At 33.0% G+C, this 25,289-nt stretch overlaps 1 protein-coding gene across 1 annotated transcript in view; it reads right to left on the bottom strand.

Moving 5' to 3' along the window:
* Positions 1–25,289, bottom strand: part of LOC123655399 (tachykinin-like peptides receptor 86C) — an 86,103-nt gene that overhangs the window by 36,673 nt on the left and 24,141 nt on the right. Inside the window, exon 5 of the mRNA XM_045591213.1 lies at positions 12,167–12,244. Coding sequence (XP_045447169.1) covers positions 12,167–12,244 — 78 coding nt within the window. The remainder of the gene's footprint in view (positions 1–12,166; positions 12,245–25,289) is intronic.

Raw genomic sequence — 25,289 nt, 5'->3', positions numbered from 1 at the left:
AAGAACACAAAACAACCCGATGCTCCGACTGTGCGATCTTTAATTTTAAGTCACTCTTGTTTCTTACATCGAACAATTGTCACGTGTAATTAATTAATCATAATTTAGTAATAATAAATTTAATTTTAAATTAAACTTTGCTTTTTTTTTGCAACCTTCGGCTATCGCTTTTATAATTTGTGTACACTTTGTTTCTATTTATTTATTTATTTTGTTACAAGATTGCTTATAATGAGACGTGTTAAGTACGGAACCGTACTATCTATCATACAGTACCCTAAGCTCATCCATGAAAATGCCGAGCATGCATTTAATATCCATATTCAATAAACAACGGAAAACCGATGCAGCCCATGTCGCAACGTCCGTCCAGCCACGAGCCGCCGACGCAGCGATTTCGTCATATTTTAAATTTAATTTCATTATTAATTTTTATACAAAATTTTGTCATTCCTAATTCTCGCATCGAATAGGTTTCACATCTCTTAATTGTAATTTTATTTTAATTAATTAAAGTATTTTTTAAGTCATTTTGGTTTTTTTTCGATCCATCGGCTGCAGTAAACGTAATTGGCGCAGTCGGTAGGATACTCGCGGGCCGGTTCGCGAGCATTAGAATTTTCTCATATCGATATTCGCGTTCGCGAGTCGCCCGGGAGGCTGTCAAGTCACGCTACGAGTATCCAGAATCTACGGAGCTGCCAAGCTGAGTGGAGAATCCAAGCATCGATTCACGAAAAAGAGCCAGAGATGAAACATATGTAAGTACACTTGAATCTTTCTCGTGTTGCTTCCTTCTATCCTAAGTCATTTTATCCTCAAGATTTTTCATCACGAAAAGCCTTGTCCCCGGGAACCTGCATCCCGTCAGGCTCGCCGTTATATAGTAGATAGTTATAGAAATATAGACAGTAAATTAGATTTTAATTTAAATATTTCATATAATTCAAACATGTCATACGATCCCGACGTTATTTTTAAGGCCTTACGCCTGGTGCCAGAGTTCGATGGTAACCCGAATATATTAACTAGGTTCATAAATATATGTGATCAAATAGTTTTGCAATATGCGAGTGCCGAGCCAGGTAGTGAATTAAGTAATTTATGTCTCTTAAACGGTATACTAAATAAAATAACAGGGTCCGCCGCGTCAACTATTAATTCCAACGGCATCCCTGACACTTGGACTGGTATAAGATCAGCATTAATTAATAATTTTTCGGATCAAAGAGATGAAACGGCTTTGTACAATGACCTCTCCTTAGCTACGCAGGGTAATAAATCCCCTCAGGAATTTTATGATCAATGTCAAACCTTGTTCAGCACTATAATGACATACGTAACGTTACATGAGAGCTTACAGACGACAATTGAAGCTAAGCGGACACTTTATAAAAAGGTTACAATGCAGGCCTTCGTACGAGGTTTAAAAGAACCCCTAGGTTCACGTATCCGTTGCATGCGCCCGGAAACTATTGAAAAGGCTTTAGAATTCGTTCAAGAAGAACTAAATGTAATTTATTTACAGCAGCGTAATGATCTTCCTAAGCATAATACTCAGAATACGTCTAAAGCTACGTCACATAACATAGTATTAAATACGCCCAGCGCTATGCGACCCGTACCTAACTGGCCCGTTCCAGTAGGACCGCGTTATTACCAGCCGGAACCCCAAGGTTTTAGATTTAACTCTCCTATCGCACAGCCCCAAGCTTTTAAGTTCAATAGTCAACAAAATCGTTTCCCTAGTCGAACCCAACAAATGTTTCGCGCACCACCACCGAATTACAACCCCCAAAGTAATGTGTTTCGCTTACCACCCCGATCAAATCCACCACAAAATTTTAATGCGAAACCAATGAGTGGAGTTCAACATTATACTCCTAAGCCTATGATGTCAGGTCATGATTGGCGTAAATCTGGGAACCCACCACCAACTAATTATTTTAAAACACGCGCGGTCAATCTAAATGAATTTTATTCACCCGACTGTTCATACCATACTGACTATCCGGACTATGACTATTATACAGACCCGAATGACTACTTCAACCCCTATGATTATGCTGCCAACCCGACTTACTGTAACGATAGTTATGACAATGAAATAGTAAATGAGTTAGAATCTCAGCCAGGCCCTAGCGGTGAATCCCAACCTCAGGATTTTCAAGTAGACAAAAAATCAAAAGAGCAAGGATAGACGTTAATTTACAGACTCAACGACAGTTGCCCTATATTGAAATCTCACAGCCACCTTTAAAGTTCTTGATAGATACAGGTGCTAACCAATCGTTTATTAGCCCCGAGGCCGTACAAAATTTTTATCCTAATTATCCTTTAAATTATGACCCCTTCGAAGTTACAAACGTACATGGTATTAGTAGAAATGATTATTCCGTAACACTGCCCTGTTTTAACGAATTCAATGAAGATAATAATATAAAGTTATTCGTTTATCGTTTTCATGATTATTTCGATGGTTTAATAGGGTTAGATTTATTATCTGAGTGGCAAGCTAAAATAGATTTAAAAGATTTCAAATTAATTACACGAAATGCAACAAACTTTATTAAGGTTTACAATTCCCGTAACGTTAATTTATACGAAGATATTATCCCAGGTAGAAGTTCAAAATTAGTAAAAATACCCATTAACGCCCCGGATGGCGAAGTTTTTATTAACGAACAAGTTCTATGTAATTGCATTATTCACGAATGTCTTACAACTGTTACCGGTAGTCGCGGATTTGTAGAAATAGAAAATCCTTCACCTAACGACATCATATTTTCATTAGATCAACCCGCTTACGCTGAGATATTCAATTTTAATTGCAAACCATTAGGAAAATCAAACCGAGTAAATGAAGTATTGTCGCGATTACGTACCGATCATCTTAATGAAGAAGAAAAGGCTAACTTGTTAACACTTTGTGCTCGTTATGCAGATGTGTTTTATATAGATGGGGAGCCATTAACTTTTACTAACAAAATTAAACATCGCATACGAACGAAGGACGAAGTTCCTGTATATACTAAAAGCTATCGATATCCTTTTATTCACCGACAAGAGGTTAGAGACCAAATCTCAAAAATGTTACAACAAGGTATAATTAGACCATCAGACTCTGCATGGAGTTCACCCATATGGGTAGTCCCTAAAAAAATAGATGCATCCGGTAAACAGAAATGGCGTCTTGTAGTCGATTTTCGAAAACTTAATGAAAAAACAATAGACGACAAGTATCCTATACCGAATATTAGCGATGTCCTTGACAAGTTAGGCAAGTGTCAATATTTTACAACCCTTGATCTTGCTAGTGGATTCTATCAGGTCGAAATGGACCCTCAGGATATTTCTAAAACCGCATTTAATGTGGAACATGGCCATTTCGAGTTTCTTCGAATGCCAATGGGTTTAAAAAATTCACCATCTACATTTCAAAGAGTCATGGACAATGTCCTTAAAGGTCTTCAAAATAACATATGTCTAGTTTATTTGGACGATATAATAGTTTACAGTACATCCCTTCAGGAACATATGGAAAACCTAGAAAAAGTTTTTCAACGTCTTAAAGAATCCAACTTTAAAATACAGATGGACAAGTCCGAGTTTTTAAAACTTGAGACCGCCTATCTCGGTCATATTATTAGCGGAGAAGGTGTTAAACCTAATCCTGACAAAATCTTAGCTATTGAAAAATACCCTATACCTAGTACACCCAAGGAAATAAAACAATTCTTAGGTCTTCTTGGTTATTACAGAAAATTCATCCCTGACTTTGCCCGTATTACTAAGCCCCTCACGTTATGTTTAAAAAAAGGTAGTAAGGTAGTCCACAGTCAAGAATTTATAGAAGCTTTTAATAAGTGTAAGACTCTTTTAATTAACGACCCCATCCTTCAGTATCCAGACTTTAACAAAGAGTTCAATCTCACCACAGACGCTTCAAATGTAGCCATCGGAGCTGTATTATCTCAGGGACCCATAGGTTCTGACAAGCCTGTTTGTTACGCGTCTCGTACATTAAATGATAGCGAACTCAACTATAGTACAATAGAGAAAGAATTATTAGCAATAGTATGGGCAACGAAATACTTTAGACCTTATTTATTTGGCCGAACATTTAAAATAGTTACTGATCACAGACCATTACAGTGGATGATGAATCTAAAAGAACCTAACTCACGACTAACAAGATGGCGACTTCGACTGAGCGAATACGACTTTACGGTCATATATAAGAAAGGTAAATTTAATACCAACGCAGACGCTCTATCTCGTGTTCAAATTCACATCAGTGAAACTGACGAAATTAAATCGGTAATGGATAGTATTAGAGAGCTTGAGTCAATGATTAATAACCCATCAGAAACACCCCCATCTCAACATAGAAGCTCTTCAACTGACACCGTACACACTAGTAATGAACAACCTATATTAGAAGTCCCGATCACTGACGTTCCCCTTAACAAGTTTCACAGACAAATTTACTTTACTGTAGTTAGTGATGTAAAACGACGACCGATTATAACTAAGCCATTTGAAAACCATACGCGGATAGCTATTCAGTTGTCGAAATCTAGTTTAGAAAACGATGTTATCAATTCTATTAATGAATACGTTAACCCGAAAGTTAAAACAGCTATATTGATAGATCCTCCCTTAGAAATATATTCGATAATACCAATTTTACAAGAAAAGTTTAAAAGCTCCTCTCTTAACCTCGTATTAAGTAAAACTGAGCTCGAAAATGTTAAAGATTATCTTCAACAACAAGACATCATTCAGAATTATCATAACGGTAAAACGAACCACCGTGGTATTAACGAATGTTACCTCGCTCTGTCTAGGAAATATTATTGGCCGAAAATGAGAGAGCAGATCACTAAATACATTAATGAATGTACTATTTGTGGTCAAAGTAAATACGACAGAAATCCCATTAAACCTCAATTTAATATAGTACCCCCTGCTACCAAGCCATTTGAAATTATCCACATGGACCTCTTTACAGTTCAAAACGAAAAATATGTCACCTTCATTGATGTCTTTACTAAATACGGTCAAGCGTATCATTTACGAGATGGAACCGCTGTTAGCATCTTACAAGCATTATTACTTTTCAGTACTCACCACGGAATACCTTTCACTATAATAACCGATAACGGTACGGAATTTACTAATCAGCTTTTTTCAGAGTTTATTCGTCTCCATAAGATAATCCATCATAAAACTTTACCTCATAGCCCTAATGATAACGGTAACATTGAACGATTTCATTCGACCCTATTAGAACACATAAGAATTCTTAAGTTACAACACAAAGATGAACCAGTAGTTAGATTAATGCCATACGCTATTATAGCATACAACAGTACTATTCACAGTTTTACAAAGTGTAGACCTTTTGATTTATTGAACGGACATTTCGATCCTAGAGATCCCGTTGACATAGATTTTACCGAACATCTTTTGCAACAATACGCTCAGAATCATAAACAACTAATGAAACAGGTTTATGACATAATTAATGAGTCCTCACTGAGCAATAGAACAGCCTTAATTGAAAATAGAAATAAATCTCGCGAACCAGAAGTAGAATATGTTCCAGGACAACAAGTTTTTATTAAAAATCCCTTTGCTTCTCGTCAGAAAACTGCACCTCGCTACACACAAGACACAGTCTTAGCTGATTTACCAATTCATATATACACGTCAAAAAAGCGAGGCCCCGTAGCTAAGTCACGTCTAAAACGCGCCCCTAAAAATAACCGATTGTTGCAGGATTCTGCTACTGCTGACAATACACGTGACGCATCCTCAAACCATAAGACTTGAGAGCTTAGCCGATGGACCTGGACTTTTGCCTTACAAATTAGGACCGACCAGACTAATATCACATTACCACTCCTTTATACAGTATGTAAAATTGACTGATATTGAAGATAAGATAAATTCTGTACAGACACAACTTAACACTTTTAAGACCAGACTGAACAATGAAACTTACATTCTTTACGAGTACCAGATTAATTATCTTACAGACAAGCTAAACAAGGTACTAAGTCAAGTTAAATCTTTAGAACCCATTAGAGTTAAAAGAGGTCTTGTAGATAGTCTTGGATCATTAATAAAAAGTGTTACTGGTAATTTAGACTATCTTGATGCTCAAAAGTATAATGAGGCTATTCAAATATTGCAAAACAACCAGAATAAAATTATTTCCGAATTCAATAGTCATATTAGTCTTAGTAAAGAATGGATGTTACAACATAAAGGTATTTTAGATCAGTTAACTATAAATCAAGAAAAAATTAATAACACATTAGAATTTCTTATAGAAGTAAATACTCGTAGAGACAACAGTTTAGTCCAGTCTGCTCAGTTTGCCCAATTATTAGGAATTATAAGTAATAATGTAGAGGATTTAGTGCTAGAAATAATTAGATTAGAAAATATAATGGCTTTTATTCGTGCCTCCAGCACTCATCATTCTATGATAGATATAGGAGTATTAAAAACGATGCTAGATAAGTTAATAACTATATACAGTAAGGAGCAAATTCCTGATTTAGAATTACGGGAATATTATGACTTAATCAAACCAGGTTCATACTATCATGATAGAACAATAGTTATAGTTTACAAATTTCCTATAATATACATAGACAGGTATAACTTGTACAAACTATCCATCGTTCCAAATGAAAAACAACTAGCCCTTATTCCTCCCTTTCCTTATATAGCAACAAACGAAAAAGCATTCGTGTACATAGAGGCTGAATGCCCGAAGTATAGCAGGATATTATATCTCTGTGACCAAAAAATAAGTCATCAAATTCGTACAGAACCAGACTGCATTCAAGAGCTTATTACCAACCAAAATCTTAAGGAAACCTGCCACTTCACGAAGGTTATGTTGTCTGCTGTAGCAATAGATAAACTGGATGATCAACACTATGTTATTTCATTACCTAAGCCGGAGAAAGTACAGTTAGCCTGTGAGAGAAAAGAATTCAATATACTACAAGGAAGCTATTTGGCCACTATTCCCATGAACTGCCTGTTGCGAACTAAAGAATTCACCGTTATCAACGAAAATGATGAGATAAAAGGCCAGCCGCTGAAGCTATCAAGGATCCCATACAACCAAATTAACCAAACGACTACCTATACCCATACCGGTTCCAAGATGATTAGTCTAGATGATCTTCACAGCATCCAAGATAAATTGTTACTAGAAACCCCTATACAGATTGACAAGACACAATCAATTGTTTTATACCATACAACGATACCATTTTATATCTTAATTTTATGTGTATCAGTAGTTATCGTTGTATTAGTAAGCCGAAAATATAGATGTTGGCCCTTAAAATCAGAAAATGAAGAGAAGCAGCAAACGCCTAAGACACCAGTATATGAAGATGTGGATAAAGGCATCAAGAGACGAGATGAACTTCCAGCAACATTTTCTCTGAAGCTGACAAAATAGTTGCTGTTCTGCGGGTGGAGGTGTTAAGTACGGAACCGTACTATCTATCATACAGTACCCTAAGCTCATCCATGAAAATGCCGAGCATGCATTTAATATCCATATTCAATAAACAACGGAAAACCGATGCAGCCCATGTCGCAACGTCCGTCCAGCCACGAGCCGCCGACGCAGCGATTTCGTCATATTTTAAATTTAATTTCATTATTAATTTTTATACAAAATTTTGTCATTCCTAATTCTCGCATCGAATAGGTTTCACATCTCTTAATTGTAATTTTATTTTAATTAATTAAAGTATTTTTTAAGTCATTTTGGTTTTTTTTCGATCCATCGGCTGCAGTAAACGTAATTGACGTGTACTTCGGGAACGCCTGAATGTGGTTAAAAAAACTTTGAAATGTTTTAAGTATAAAATTCAGGCACCCAAAAGTTACTTGAATAAAATATAACATCAAATATGACTAGAATTTTTTTCTTATTAAAGAATAATATATTTAATTTTTGCGGTGTAAATGTATATGTATAGTAGGTAATTTCGCAGAGTCAATGTTGTTGATGTTGTATGGTAACATAGATAAAATCCATAATATATCAAGAACTTACCTACTTAACATACTGTAAAGTTATCGTGTATCGTGTATCGTGTATTATGTGTATGTGTATGTTAACGTGTATCAGTTCAATTTTCAATTAAATAAACACGGATCACAAAAATATTCAATGATTTATTTCACTATTCGATCTGTTCATATTGAAATTTTCTCCAAGAGATACACATTGAAAGAGATTCACATTGAAAAGTGATTATTTTTACATCTAACCTCTTATTTCAATCTACCCTACAAACGTCATTCACTTTTAACGTTGCTACATATAAATAATCGATACCAACAATTATTCTAGTTTTAGCATTGATATTATTACTCAGTTACAACAATATTAATACTTGATTCTAATAATTAATTATACTCGTTTCTAATAAACGGGAACGAGAAAACCTTCAATATCTAGGCTATTCATGCTTCTCACACAAATGTTTTGGCAAAAGTAGCCCTTAGTGTTGCACGCAGCTTTAAAATAATTATAAGACTTGATTTCGCCAGTATATGTCGTATGTTAGCATCTAAATTTATTATTCTAAGAATGATTAAAATATTGGTTTTTGTCAATATTACTCTTATTATTTATTCGCTTAATACCGGAACAGTACAAAGATGGCGAAACAATCTTCCGAATAGTTAATATTCATTTACGATTAGTCAGTCACCATCTTTGCTACCTACCTGTTTTGCAGGGTAGTTACACAATAAATATTACTATCTTTTAAAATTTATACTGTCCTATAAATATGATCATTTGTAAGTGAAGAGCCAGTTATTGTTTAATTATTGTGCGGCTATTGTTTGCTACTCGATAAGTGGTGTATAAGTGGTTAGTGTGATAACGTATTCAATGTTGTGAAAAGTGTGTATTGTGAATGTATAACTATAGATTTTGAGTGAGAAATAAGTGTTCCGTTGAGTGTTTTCATCTGTGTTCTACACGTAACCGTACCTCTTTCTCCATATGGGATAGAGTTAATCCACCCCCGGAGTTTAAGCCACTACGCTTCTCTACTGCGTGTTGGCGAATGATTTTGCAACACCCAGTAAAGGCTACTATCAGGTTTGTCTATATCTAATACTAATTATCAACCGCCACCGACGGCTTTAATCAGAGGCATGGTGGGGAGACCCACGATAACATTTATAAAAGACCAGTAACAAAAATATTTATACAAATAAAAATGTCCACTCAACGCGGTAATCGATCTCGCGACATTCGATGATTAGACGTATTTACACACTACTACTTTTTAATAATCCATTTAAGTCATAATGAAACTGCCGAATAATAATGAATACTCGGCGTTTATTCTTATTAGTTTAATAGCGAGAATTCCTATTTTTTTTTTTTTGTATTTTGAGTATATGCGATGCACAACTTAAGAACTAATTAATTACGAAAGGAAAAAATTGAAAAAACTAAACGGTACAAATATTTGTCATTTGCTCTTTGGAATAGCATTGATAAAAAAAATTACAAGGTGTAACTCCTCATCTTATTGTCCACTGGCAACTACAGCCTTGATTAATTTTTGCTCTCGAAATCGTTATGGCAGTTAAATGTGGGAAAGTGGCTAAACGTGGGTTGCATTCTTGGTAAATACACGAACATTATTTGTAATTTGCATTTTTAACGGATAATAAAAGAAAAGCGAAGTCACCTGACAAAGCTAGTTGATAAAAATAGAACAAGCGAATTATATTTGTAGTTAGTGAAAAGTAAAACATAATTTATTTATTTGTTGAATTTAAAATGGATTAGCCAAATTGGAACAGAATAAAAAAAATACAGTGAAAGTGAGAACTTCCTCCCTTTATGATGGAGATTAAAACTTAATTTAATTTAAAGTTGTATACTTTTAAACATTTTATTAATATCATATCGAAAATCGACCGTTCCAACGGGGATCGAACCTGCATCTCCGACTGACCGTCTCGGTGCTCTAGTCAATTAAGCTATGGAACGATGTATCCGCTATATCGAAATTTTTGATATGATGATTTTATATTCGGTCTAAGTGACATATATTTTTTACAAACTGATTACTTTGTGTTATTTTTATTTAAGTTACTTACGAGTTCTTCTTATCTTTTGTTATTATATTTTATTTTAAGTACAAAACATAAATGATATCGTTAAACACCTTTCATAAAAGATAAAAAATTTAAACAAAAACTCTTGAAGGTTTTTGTTAAAATAATGTCGGTAACTTTTTTGTATTTATTCATTTTGCGGAAACAGTAAATAATATAAATTTCTCTTTCGGAAGAATTCAATTTACGTTCGCTATATTTTCCATTGCAGCATTAATTTAAATTCTCTGTCCCGCCCGAAGCGGACCGATATTGAACAACGTGATACACTTCTGAAACTGGTTTGCTCTTATATTTTTTAATATTGTCATGTACTTATAGATGTGTTATAAGAAGTTATAACATAGGTCTTTACATAATAGAGAAAACCGAATAATACATATATATATATAAGTATTTAGTATATTGATAAAAAAATTAGCTAAGTCAAGATGACACAGTGACAGAATACGTACACTTTTACATTATAGTACGTAATAATTTTATTTACTTAAGCCTTCTTAGCAATTTCATAAAAGACCTTAAAAAATGTGCAAGATATATAAACAAAACAAATAAATAAAATTGGGGTGTCTGTTTGCAATATTAAAATAACTTCATTTCACTAAATGCATATGGATTTATACACGGTACATATAGCAAAATATATATTTTTTACAATTTTGTCTGTCTGTCTGTCTGTCTGTCTGTGTGTTTGTACCGGCTAATCTCTGAAACGGCTGGATTTGATTTTGACGAGACTTATGCTGGCAGATAGCTAATGTAATAAGGAGTAACTTAGACTACTTTTATTGTAGAAATTTATTTATTTTATAACTGAGCGAAGTGAAAAATAACTTTTTTTTGTTAAATTCCACGCGGATGAAGTCGCGGGCACAGCTAGTATATCTATATAAAATAAATACTGTACCTTCAGACAATTTAAAATTACATTACTTGTTAAATTTATTCGATGTACACAAAGTTATAAGTTTAAATTGTTTTACGCTTGAACTAAAACCCGGACGAAGCTCTCTGAATACCCATAAAACACCAAGTCAGAAGTGAAAATAAGATTTATAAAAAAAGATAATTAAGGTAATAATTAAGGTAAGGCACAGCAGATAATATCCTGCTCAAAATCTGGAGCAGAACGACTATTCGTCTCTTCGTCGACATTCAAAGAAAGTTGCAATCTTAGAAACTAAAAGACGTCTATTGAATTGCAAGTTACAAACGGATAAATCGATGTGTTATTTGAAAAGTAATTTAAAGAGAGTCTTACTAGGTTTATTAGAAAAAGTCGACTTAGGTATTTTTAACAATGTCTGGTTCACGAAATATTTTTACTAAGATAGGGCACAGCAGATATATCCTGCTCAAAATCTGGAGCAGCTCGACTGGGAAAGTACCTCGAGCGTACAGAAGAACACAGCTAAATAACACTGTTGTGTTCCTGTGATAAGTAAGATACCCAGAGTGACTGAGGAGGGTCAGCAACACGTTTGCGATGCTTCTGGTGTTGTAGACGCTCTATAAGCTACGATAATCGCTTACTATCAGATAAACTGTACATTTGTTTGTCAACCTCTATGTATACAAAAATACATATATACATTAATATTTAGACTTACATGTTACATTTTTTTAGCCAATAATAACTATTTTTTTTAGCAAATAACCGTATTATATGTATGGTCCCGTTATATATATTATTGAAAGTCAATGTTTTATTAAAATCGCAATAACATCACGAAGTGTACAATAATTCTCCTCATAAAGTTTACGCTTATAATATTACCTAAATAATTATAAGAAAACAAATATTTTATTATATAACGAACTTCATACCACAAAATTATTATTTTTTTAATATATCGATATATTTTTAGATTATCGACTATACATACCTTATCCTAACAATAACACACATACAAATAAAAATATCTATTAGTACTTAATTTAAAACTGTAATTTAATTTGTACTCACACAAAATCCATATAAGAGACGTCGGGTAAACCGTCCGGCCACGACAGCAAGCACGCTGTCTTCAATATGCCTTTTGATCTGAAAACAAAAAAGAAATGAATCACAAAAAAAAAAAAAAAAATATAATTCGAATTACCCACAGTATGATAAGTTTTTTTTTGTTATGCCTTACATATATAGAGACGCGTAATAAGCAGATCTGTTCTTTATTTACTGCTATAATACGTACTGCATCTTTCTACATTATCATTCATTAACTCTTGTAATAGCTGTCCAAATATCAAAACTGCTCAAAAAATATATATAGAAAGATATTTATTTCAAGCTTTCATTACTTTTAAAAATACTTTTCAATCATACGTAAAAGAGCAAATCCATTTTCCAAACTTGTATTGGATGACACTTTGTGTTAGTATAGTTAGAAAATAATTAATTTTGGTTGTTAATTTGGTAACATAACTTAAGTAGAAATTGACTACAGTTTGTTGTTTAATATATTGCACACCTCCAAAAAGGCTAGGCTTTATTCTCACAAAATCAAACGGGAAGCGCTTACTCTTAAACCTCTATATTTTCATAACAAAGCAAAAATACACACTTTTATACAGAATACTGGTACAGTAAAGGTAATGAGTCCGATAGTCATTAAATAGCCCACCAAAAGTATCTGTGTATTTCAAAAGACAAATCTTATATATAAAACTCATTCTTAAAATATGTTAACGATAGCACATACACCTGCATACATTAATTTTTACTTTATAGTTGAAATCGATTTTTTTTTTTCTATTAAATTTAAAAAATTCCAACGAATTTCACAACTATAACAATAGTCGTACTAAAATTACATTAAAAAAAAGTAGTAATAGAGTAAGACAGATTTTTTTTCACTATTCCTTTTATTAAATAGAATTTACAACTTGAGCTCCAAACTCGTTCACAACTACAATTTTTCTTTCTTACAAAGTTCTATGGAACTTTTCAGATTTTCTCGCTCAGTTTTCTTTTTTTTTTAAACAATGCGAGAGTGATGGGAACTTCGTTTATTGTTGTACGTAAATATTGTAACTTAATGTGGAAGTGCAAAACAAAAAATCGATACTCAAAATCTGGGTCAACACGACTCAATACCTTACAGAAGATAACAGCATAATAATACTGCTTTCAACTACTGATGAGTTCCGGTAGTGAGTAAGGAAGCCAGAGCTGCAAGTGAGGCGCTGTGTTGCCAGTGAGGATAGAGTCGATAACACGCTTGTTATACACCTGGCGTTGCATACGTCTGTACACTACGGTACTTGCTTATTGTCAGAAGGATCACTTATTTGCTAGCAACTCCAATGATTTGAAAAACCAGTCATCATCATTACAGCCTTTACAGCTCCACAAGTTTACGCCAAAAATAACGTGAACTCGTGTGTTTTGCCCATAGTCACCACGCTGGGCAGGCGGGTTGGTGACCGCAGGGCTGGCTTTGTCGCACCGAAGACGCTGCTGCCCGTCTTCGGCCTGTATATTTCAAAGCCAGCAGTTGGATGGTTATCCCGCCATCGGTCGGCTTTTCAAGTTCCAAGGTGGTAGCGGAACTATGTTATCCCTTAGTCGCCTCTTACGACACCCACCAGAAAAACCAGTATTTTACACTAAATGTCAAAATTATATGTCGACGATTTGCAGTATCGACAAGTACAAATTTGTGTAAAATTTGATTAACCAAGTAAAATTATACTTTTATAATACTTCGATAAATGCAAAACTATTAGGGTGTTTTTTCTTATTATTTTTTACACAATATCCAGGAGCCCGCGCCTTTTTTAAGAACGTCTAGTATTTTACTGCTTATGTATTTTATCGCGTACGATGAAACAAATTTGGGTTTTGATAGTTCGAATTGCAGATGGCGTGAGGTGATTTCGGCACGGTCGGTAATTGAAGACATTTTTTTTTCGTTTGCTAGAAAATACGATTATTATTATAAAGAAAAATGAACCAAGAGCCGCAATAAAATCGAAAAAAAATGATGTTTGATCTGAACGCATAGAATTTATTCTCAAAAAATAAGAATAACATTTTCTGTTTAATTTGAGAAATAGAAATTAATCCTTCATTTCTTCCATAGTTTTAAAGACAAGTTGAAGGTACATCGATACAAATAAATAAAATTGGAGTGTCTGTTTGTAATATTAAAATAACCGATTTTTACTAAATGCATATGGATACACGGCACATATACCAAAATAACGGTTTTTTTTTTACAATTTTTGTCTGTCTGTCTGTAATAACTTTTTGTTAAATTCCACGCGAACGAAGTCACTGGCACAGCTATACTGTCTATAATATTCACACTGAAAAATATCTTCGAAAAGTTTTGAATCAAAGCGTAATTACAAGACTTTTTTATGTAATTAAAATGACGACGACTTCAATTATGTATTATTGCAGAAACTGTTTCGCATTTTGAAATAAAATTAAAAGAGCCTTTGTCGAAATATCTGATTTTTAGAGCGTAAGCTAAGTTTCGATTACAAGTTTTTAGGAAAACATAAATAACTTAAAGTGTTCTTCTATGTATTATTTTAGTTCTTATATTAGTTTTCTAATATATTGGTCATTTATTGTAGGACGAACCTTGCACAGCTGATTTAAAGTCATGCTGATATATACATACATATATCAAAATTAGTTTGGGTTGGTTTCAGTTGAAAAATAATAATATATGTAAGTTTGTTTTTGACAAGACTGTCATAAAGCATGCCATTTAATTACTATGATAATTCCATTAAAGCATAGCCTGCCAAAATACTAACTCAAGTGCCGATACACTTATTTATTACTAGCTGCCCGGACAGACTTCGTTCTGTGAAAAGTTATCTAATAGTAAAAATTAAATAAAGCGATTTTTGTTTTTAATTTTTTTTTAAGTATTAAAACCTTTCGTGGGCCTTAAGGAACATACAAAAAAATAATTGGAATTGGTCGAGTCATTCTCGAGTTATGCGCTTAGCAATGTTCATTTTTATTTATATAGATTATTTTTTGTAATTTCATTAAACATATTTGTAATATTTTGACTAGCCCGTTAGTGCAGTTTATAGTAGCCATGCTTTCTGCACCGTGGGTTATAGGTTCGAATCCCGAATGAGTCTGGGAGTAATAAATAAATAAATACCTCACGCTCAATGCCCCCTCTAAGATTATCTAGCGACAGGGGTCCGGAAACACACACAATACACGAACACAAACGCCCAGACAATGGCAAACATCGAACCCGCAACCGCTGGGCAACAGTCGCAGCACTGGATTGTGCCTGTTGCGCCAACGCGTTTGTATTTATTTATATATATGTATTATTTCTATGTATTTTTATAACAAATATATATTTGGCTGTATCAGTCGGCCGAAGCCGTAATACATTTATTTATTTATTATAAGTCCTGTGATGTGTTTTCGCTATCCCTCGGGAATTACATATATTCACGGGATGAAAGGTAGCCTATGTTCGTTCCGGGTCTCTAAGCTATGTGTATTTCAAATTTATTATGATTAATCAGGCCATTGAGCCGTGAAAATGGAACAAACACACATAGTATGTATGGATAAATCAAAGAGTATCTGTCAAATTTCGATCAAATTTTAATGAGACTATATGATAAGTACAAATTGGTACACCTAGTAAAAAGTTATGGGGTAACACATAATAACAATCAATCATAATTAATTACTTCAAAATAAAATTATTATAAAATTTAAGTTATTTAGAGAATAATTCAATTCAGAGTAAAAAACGTGGGGTGCATTTTACTATATTGTGCATTTTAGTTGGAAGTAGAATAATTGTTACATTTAATTAATCAAACTTCTGGAAATTGGTGAAAATTATGCTCAAAGATTCCATTACATATATACATATACATACATACATACATCCCAAGCTAAAATAATATAATATAATAATAAAAGCGTGGTAAAAATCAGTTTACAGCCTCGACCACACCGTCGTTATCATTTTCTTTCGTAATTTTACTATCCTACGAAACATCGAAATCGACAGTGCCCGGCACACATTAAAAACAAGAACTAATTAACCTCAACCATTATTTTTTCTTCAAAAGCGTTTTATTTCACGTGTTTAAGCACAATTTTCATTAGAGTTCCAGATTCAAAACTAGGCAAAGCTTCTTCGTCGATAAAAACAATGTTTGAGCCTGACCCACTGGTTCTTTTATTAAAAGGAAAGTCCGCAGCTTTTAAACATTTTTAAACGACTATTTCACTTATACACATTGATTTTTAGACATGCTTTTTTCATTTAGAAATAAAAGAGGGACGAACGAGCCTTTGTGGAAATACCTCTGATTTGATAGAGCGTGACTACTATCAATGTAATAGCTTTTGAAAATATATATGACACAAGGGATTGTGCTTATGTCTAATTTTTTAAACTTTATTTTTTAAGAGCTGAATTTTAGGTAATACTACTAAAAGATATCAACTTACGGCTCTTCAAAAAATTGTGAGTTTATGTTACATTATATTATCATTCTATATTTTGCGTTCTAGAAAAGTGAAATTCCAAGTATGAAATTTGTATTCAGAATGTATCTCGCAATGAATGACAGTATCCTTTACTTTACTTATAAAAAGTTCTGAAAAAACGTTCTATCAAATCTTGCTCTATATAAAGCCTTTTGGCTATGCTCGGCTCCCGCAGGGGGTTTGGCCAGTAGTGCTGAAGCCGACATACGGTCTAGGAATGCCTACCCGTGCATCCTGGATATCACCCGTAAATGGGTTCGCCTGCGATACAAAAAAAAAATTGGCTATGCTCAGTTGTAACCCAGTGTGGACAATGCAAATCTAGCTAAGTTATATTTCATTTAAAAAGTATAAGTAATTTTATTTCGAAATTCAAAAATGTTTAAATCTGTATTTTGCGTAATTCCTTTTTTCTTTCTTTTTCAATAATGGAAAAATATTAAGCTCATCTCAACTGGAAAAACTGATAACACACTAAAGCTTTTATTATTGTTACATTATGCAAGATACAAATATAGAACACGATATCGTACAAAAAAGAAATAACATATTTTAGACATTATTTTTTTTTTTTTTTTTTTTTTTTTTTTTTAAATATAATAATAAATAATAAATAAATAAATATCTACACAATACACACACGGTCGTCTGTTCCTAAAGTAAGCAACTTAATGCTTGTGTTATAGGTAACAGCCGATTGGTATATAGCTACATACATTTTTTTTTTTCGATAAACATACTTATAAATAATACATATATAAATATATAAATAAATATTTATATTACACCCAGACTCGGGGTGGGAATCGAACCCACAACCCTCGGAGCAGAAAGCAGGGTCACTACAAACTGCGCCAACGGGCTAGTCAACATTATGAAATAAATATTACTTTGGCACGGCTTCAATCCGGAATTTCGATGCCGTAGCATTTCTCATTCACTCCGCTTTTATACCTTGCGATTTATTGCAGTACATTTGTAGATTTGATTTGCTTATTGTTGTGAAATCAATTATAAAATAGTAGTAATCCTGTTTGTAATTTAACGTAATCGTAAAAAAATGTATTTAATTAGAGACAGTTATTTCCGTATAGCAGAATATATGACTCGATACGTTATATTACCATAGTAGCAGGCTAAAGTAGGCAGGATAAAGTATTATTTATTTATTTATTTATTAAGAAAACCAACAGCGTATCAGTTAATACATACTATAACCAAATTACACAAAAAATAAGGCCAATAACAGGTTTCCCTTTATAATATTTATAAGTATAGTTACATTGTTGCATTTGGACCGATGGGATGGCGCGCTTACAATAGTCACAGCAATGGATCAATTTTTTATTATTGTTCAATAAATTTATACGAGTATTATATATAAAGTACAGCGTGTTTGTCGATGTTTCAATATGTATAATATATAATAATATTTTTTATAATATAATAAAAAGTTATTGTAATATCATTATATTTATTATAATCATTAGATAATTAAATAGGTATTAGGCAGACATATTATGTGTGTCATCACATAGTGTATTGTGTGGATTAGGAATTGACGCCCTAGCCCTACGATGTCAATATCTTGGGATCGGTATATGACCACTAGGGAGCTTTAGCTTGCAATAATGGTTATTATCACGATAGCTAAATATTCAAAAATATTTAGCGAGGGTCGCGCACATTTATTTACTTTTAGTTTTTAGTTTTAAGATTAGTTTATTTCTAAAATTAACTTTAGAGAATGCAAATAAATCTATATCGTTGAATGATTCATTAAAGATACGTGGTAATCTAGTCAGTGCAGAATTGGCAGAGTATTTTCTGCTACTACAAGGAACAGACAACAGAGGCGTATGACGCGTACGACGTTTAGGTGCACAATATGACAGTGTACCCGCTAGCTCCGGGCAATCCACGTGTCCATTAGCTATATCATACAAAAAACACATATCTAAGACATTGCGGCGTTCCTCGAGGGATAATATGTTATTTCGGTGGCAATCTTCAATGTAAGATTTGGAGAACTGTTGACTGCGATAGAGAATGTGTTTTAAAAACCTTTTTTGTACCCCTTCAAGTCGGTCCTTATAAATATTATACATTGGTGACCAGATAGGACTTGCATATTCGAGAACACTGCGAACGTATACAGTTTTGATGGCCTCAATATCAGTAAAATATTTACAAATCCGAATTACAAAACCCAAACTCCTAAATTCTTTCTGCGTGATCAAAAGATTATGATTGGAAAATGTCATTTTGTCATCAAAATATACACCAAGGTCCCGAACGATGTTGACTCTTGCTATCGTATTGCCATCACATTCATAAGAAAACTTAATGGGATGTCTCCTACGTGTGAATGTTATACATTGACATTTTTTAACGTTGACACTTATTTTGTTTCGAGTATAGAACGCATAAAGGGAGTCAAGGTCGGACTGCAACAAGTTACAATCTTCAAGGTTTTTTATTTTTAAGTATACTTTTTTATCGTCCGCATACATTACGTGATTAGCATGCTTGAAACAGGTTTTGATGTCATATAAGTACGAATTGTAGAGAAGTGGCCCCAAGTGGGAGCCCTGTGGTGCGCCTGTAGGTACGCTCACGTAGTTAGATCTATAGCCACCTACGACTACTGCTTGGGACCTATTTGCTAAATAAGATTTTATCCATCTCAACAGATCCCCGTATATTCCCAATTGTTGAAGTTTACTTAAGAGTATTAAGTGGTCAACACGGTCGAAAGCCTTCTCGAAGTCTGTGTATATAACATCAACTTGACCACCATGCTCCATATTAGATAATATATAGTCGGAAAAGTATGCGAGGTTAGTGATTGTAGAGCGATTTTTAAGGAATCCGTGTTGTTCATTCGGTAAACTCTTGATAATAATAGGGTAAATTGCATCGTAGACGCATTTTTCCAGTATTTTACCAAGTGTGTTAAGAATAGATATACCTCTGTAATTTTCGATTTTAGTTTTAGAATCTTTTTTATGAATAGGTACTATGTGTGCTTTTTTCCATATAGTAGGAAATACTCCTTCTTTAAGAGACATATTAAAAATTAAAGTGATTGGACTCGACAAGTACTTAGCACAGTTACGCCAAAATAGTGGTGGTATTCCATCACTACCGGCCCCCTTATTAATATCTAGTCGTGTAAGTAATTTTTCAACAGTGCTTTTCGACACAGACAGGTGTGAGACCGAATCCAGGGTAGAGATACCATTCGAAGAAGCCACAAAATCAACGAGTGGAACACCGAAGACACTTTATGATTATCAGTAAGGGAATCCAATACAAAGCTAGACTTTAAATAATATGAGACATTCACTAAATCTTTTAATCTCACGTGGATGAGTGTATTAAGTTTTAACCTATCTTTTTTACAGAAAAATCATTGAAGATTAAACAACAGTGAAAATCTTGAGAGGTGTAATGATTTAAACAGACAGACACGAACATAACTTAAGAAATATTTACACATTTTTTATCTAACTTTGGGGCAAAAAATAATTATACTGTTCGCTTAGTAGTAGGCGTTCGCCTTTACAAGTGCTTAACCGACCCTACCATCATCTGGAGTTGTGACTAAATTACTCACCTCAAGAACGCAACTCTACTAGAGAGGAAAAAGGTTGAGAGCTGAAAGGATTAGGTACCGCCTCAGTGGAGCTGTTTCATTTTGAGTAAGTCATTCTCAGTTGTGTCCCGGCTTGATAAAACAATTGGTAAAATAACTGGTATAAAAAACATTCAGAGATAAATTAAAAGAAGTTTTGTCTTTAATTGTTTGGCTAAATTTATAGGAACTACTTAATAAAGAACACGAAACTTAAGTTTTCTAAGTACGTCTAAATTGCTCTTGGCGATACAACATTGTACAACTTAATACCTAACTTTAAATTACAAACATGTCTACATAAAGTGGTTAACACATGTAATAGCAACTTCTGAAGTTCTGTGCAGGGCTGTAATTTAACAATCTGTATATTTTCTTGTCAGGGAAGTCTCTTCTTACGTTTTGTCTTAAAGGGTTACATACATTTATTGCTCAAAATATGGAACAGCTCGTCTGGGGTACCTTGACCTTACAGAAGATTACAGCTAAATAATACTTTTTTCAATCAGTGTTGTGTCTCCCGACGCGATGACACTTGGAAAATAAAAATATTTGAACTTACATAATATAATCTGTGACGATAATAATTATAATAGGTTTAAATATTATTTGCTATTTTTTTGAGTTTATTTTCAGTGTCGGGGGCTTTTTAAAATGTTTAATTTTACTTTTATCTGTTCTTTTTAAAGTAACTATAAATATTAGAAAGGCGTTTTTAGTGTTTAGTTAGGTACTAGGCATCATATTAGTTTTAATTTACTAGATTAAGTTTTAACTACCTACTCTAAGGCTAGGTTAAGTATTAGGTAGGTATTTGTGATTAGTTTAAGCAATTTAGTTAGGTATTAGTTTCAGTTTAGGTAGGTATTATTTTTATTTTGCTAGATTAAGTTTGAACTACCTACTATTAAGTAATTTTTTATAATATTATAACTGCATAAATAAATAATCCGTAGCAATAAAATGGGTCATGATGTAAAGCCAAAATTGCTCGAAACGGAGCCAAAAGGCGCAGATTTAATCAATGGTAATTGAGTTGTATTTCCTAAAGCCAAAGCCCACCCTTCGAAATCTAAACCTTACCCTAACATGTAGTGACGAAGCGAGCTTAGCTCGCATCCGGGGCACAATAGCTTTTTAATTCCTCCATCGCATTTGAAAACCATATAATATGTCCAGTAATTTTTTGTTTTGCGAACCATTTGGCGCCCCTTTGTGAGTAGCACCCGGAGCATGATTGTCTCTCTTGCCCCTCCTCACTACGCAACTGCTAACATGCCATATTTAAATCCACGGGTACCTTACCATATACTTTCAGTATCATTAAAGTAACATGGTACCAAATTTCGAATCGATAGGACATATGGAAGGTAGTCAGATCCCCTCATCAACTATTAAAGAGTTGATGATCTTCAAACGGATGATCGGGTCATGGTTACCTTAATATATACTTTCAATTTCATTGAAGAAACACGGTACCAAATTTTAAACCGATCGGACATAAGGAAGTTAGTGAGATCCTCTCATGACCTAGAATAAAGCTGATGATCTTCAAACGGCTGATCAGGTCATGGTTACCTGCCATATACTTTCAGTATCATTAAAGTAGCACGCACCAAATTTCGAATCGATCGGGCATAAGGAAGTTAGCCAGATCCCCTCATCAACTAGAAAAGAGCTGATGATCTTCAAACGACCGAACAGATTTTCATGACACAGGGCAAAAACGCTCTGGGTAAAATTATCTATGATACAAAAAAAAAAAACTAAACGAAAATCGGTTCATCCTTTTGGGAGCTACGATACCACAGACAGATACTCAGACACGTAAAGCTTATAGCACCACTCTTTTTGCGTCGGAAGTTAAAAATTGTATAATGCTGTCCTGAAAAATTTACAAAATGACAAACAATGTTTTTCATATCACAAGTCGATACATGGCCTTTATTAATTCACACATCAAAAAAAATATATAAACAACTTTTCAAGTTTATTCCTTTGCTTAACTGTGCAGACTTGACTACTACGTTGTAACATTTCAATCTCAATTTGTGAGTAGAAATGTAGAGATATCTTGCGGATGTAAATAAAACATTTATGTATTACACTTTACTCACCGCTAAAATAAATCGAACAGCGTCCTTGGAAAGCGCAGACGGTAATCCCTTTACCTCCAAACGCTCTGACACGTCTTTACAAATAATGCGTCGAACTTGTAAAGTAATCACCGAATATTATGAAAAAAAATGATTTTGAAAAAAAATCTAAGTGTATGTAACCCCTTAAGCTATTCTTTACTCCTATTTTTTTTTATTACTTATTTATTTTAAAAATTAACAAAAAGTTTTAAGTAGTTAATTTTACAGACAAAAAAAGAAAATGTATTTTGCTTTAAATATTTATTGATAACCAATTAGACACGTAAGCCTACTTATAAAACATGTTGCTATTTATTCCATCTAAATTGTACTTAAGTGCAAAAATATGTATTAATTAAAAAATAAAGAAAAATAATACCACATTAGGAGAATTAATAAAATCCCCTACGTACCCCTATTTTACTAACTAAACATATTTGTATACCATAAAAATTGAAATCGAAACAGAATTAATACAGAATCTTTTATTTTCAAAGCAATCACATACCTCATAGAAGAAATTCTTAAAAGGGCAACTATTATATATTATATATAAATTTCTTATCAGTTCTTCACGATAGAATTCACACTGACTCATGGCTCACCTTTGCGGAACTGACATGACAGGTTCATAAAGTGACATTGCAAAAGGAAGTATTAAAGTATTTATTTGAATTTTATATTTGCACTTATTATGCATGGAATATAAATTGTATTTGTACGACTATATTGCAAGAACATATTGGAAATAAACAGACGTCATTTTATAGATTATGTAATATTGGTGCAGCCTAAATCGTGCCACGGCTGGGCATAGGCCACTTTTTTGGTTGGCGGATATATTCTCTACTACAAATATTGCTATGAGGCGTATTTCATAACAACAGGGACTGAAAGCTTAACGTGGTCTCCATTGTGGGGAGACCCACAATGGAGATGGAGAAATATTTGTACTAATACAAATGTTCACTCATTGCGGTAATCGAACTCGCGACAGTCAAAGTTTAGGCGCCATTACACACAACTACTTTTTATATATCCATTTTAGTTATTATGAAACTGAAGCAAATCGACAGTTCCTTTATAAAAATGTCAATGGAACACGAAATCATTAAATATTCAGTCATTGATCCTGCTGAAAGACAGCGCCACTAAAAGCAGACATGAAATTTTTCTGACTCAAATATTCAGTTATAAAATCTATGGAATATGTTGGTTAGTTAAAGACTTTTTAATATTAAATTTAAATTTACTTGATGAAAGCTGTAAATTATTTACAGGATTTTATTGTAATTATTTTTATGCGCATATCTTGGCCAATTACAGTTCAAGGGCGGAAATTTCAATTATCGATATTATTATTCCTTCTCGCATTTAAAAGCATTATCGCGTTATGTACTGTATTTCAAAGTAATAAATACTATATTGGTAAACACTGATAAAATTTATTAGATTCAAATAATATGCGATGGCACAAATGATGATTTTTTTACTTTTTTTTTGTTTCTTAGGAAAAGATTTGCAAGGGTTATTTAAACATTTAGTTTGCCAACATTATCTATACAAGTACACCTATAATTATAAAATAGTTAGGTCATTCACTCATCACGAAATCTCAAAAACCGCTTAACTTATGATTATTAAATTTAGTGAAGAGATAGTTTATAGTCAGTAAACGTTCACTAAGAACGGATTTTCGAAAGGGCCTGATTAACTAGGTCTACAAGGACTTTCAAAATTGTTTAAATTGTTTATGCTACAAGCTTTAAATTTGCCAGAAAGATAAATAGTATACAGTTATATATAGAAATATTTAGTTAGTAAAATTCCATAAAGAACTAATTTTGCAACAGGGCCCCATTTGGGTCTAAGGGATCTCGAAATATTTTATAAAGTTTTATAAGAAATGACTAATTTTTTTAAAGCTTAACAATTGAAATGATTAATAATGAAAAATAATATATAACATTGAAGAAAAATACATGTGGGTAGAAAAAATATAAATTAAAAGAATCAAAATAGGAAGAAAGAAATTATAAATTTAATGAACATATGTAAAGGTAATATAAAATTCTGGTTGTGATCGTTGTGTAGACATTGTCAGTCTTTGATGGTTTTGTGTGTACATATATGATTGATGTTTTAGATGCAGTTCAATAGTCAAGTTCGGAGAATTTAATGCCTTGAAATTGTAAAAACCAAAAACTTAATAACTTAAAATTGTGCATATTGTTACCTATCAAATTCAAATGTTTTAGTTTAAATTTTCAAAATTCATAGAATACAGCTTAAAACATAACTTAAAAATAATATATAATGTATTTGGATTTAGAATCTTACATAATGAAAGAACTTTGACAAGGAGATGTCTATTGACTACTACATGTAAAGGTACTGATGATGTGGTTCTTTTTTTAACCGACTTCCAAAAAAGGAGGAGGTTCTCAATTCGACTGTATTTATTTATTTTTTTTTTTATGTATGTTACATCAGAACTTTTGACCAGGTAGACCGATTTCGACAAATTTTATTTTAATCGAAAGGTGGTGTGTGCCGATTAGTCCCATTTAAATTTATTTGAGATCTAACAACTACTTTTCGAATTATATCTAATAATGCGTTTTTTATATATATTATACGTTCAATCTTTTTACTGGGTGCACTGATTTTGATCTTTTTTGAATAAATCAAAAGCTAATACTTGTCATGTCGTCCGTTTTAAATATGATTGAGATATAATGAGCAATTTTTGAGTAATCTTTGATGACACGTATTTACATGACGATGTTAAGACGACTGTGGTCATGTTCAA

This window comes from Melitaea cinxia, chromosome 7 (assembly GCF_905220565.1).
Source record: "Melitaea cinxia chromosome 7, ilMelCinx1.1, whole genome shotgun sequence".
NCBI lineage: Eukaryota > Metazoa > Arthropoda > Insecta > Lepidoptera > Nymphalidae > Melitaea > Melitaea cinxia.
Note: the sequence above shows the minus strand (reverse complement) of the source record. Positions and strands in the feature narration are given on the sequence as shown.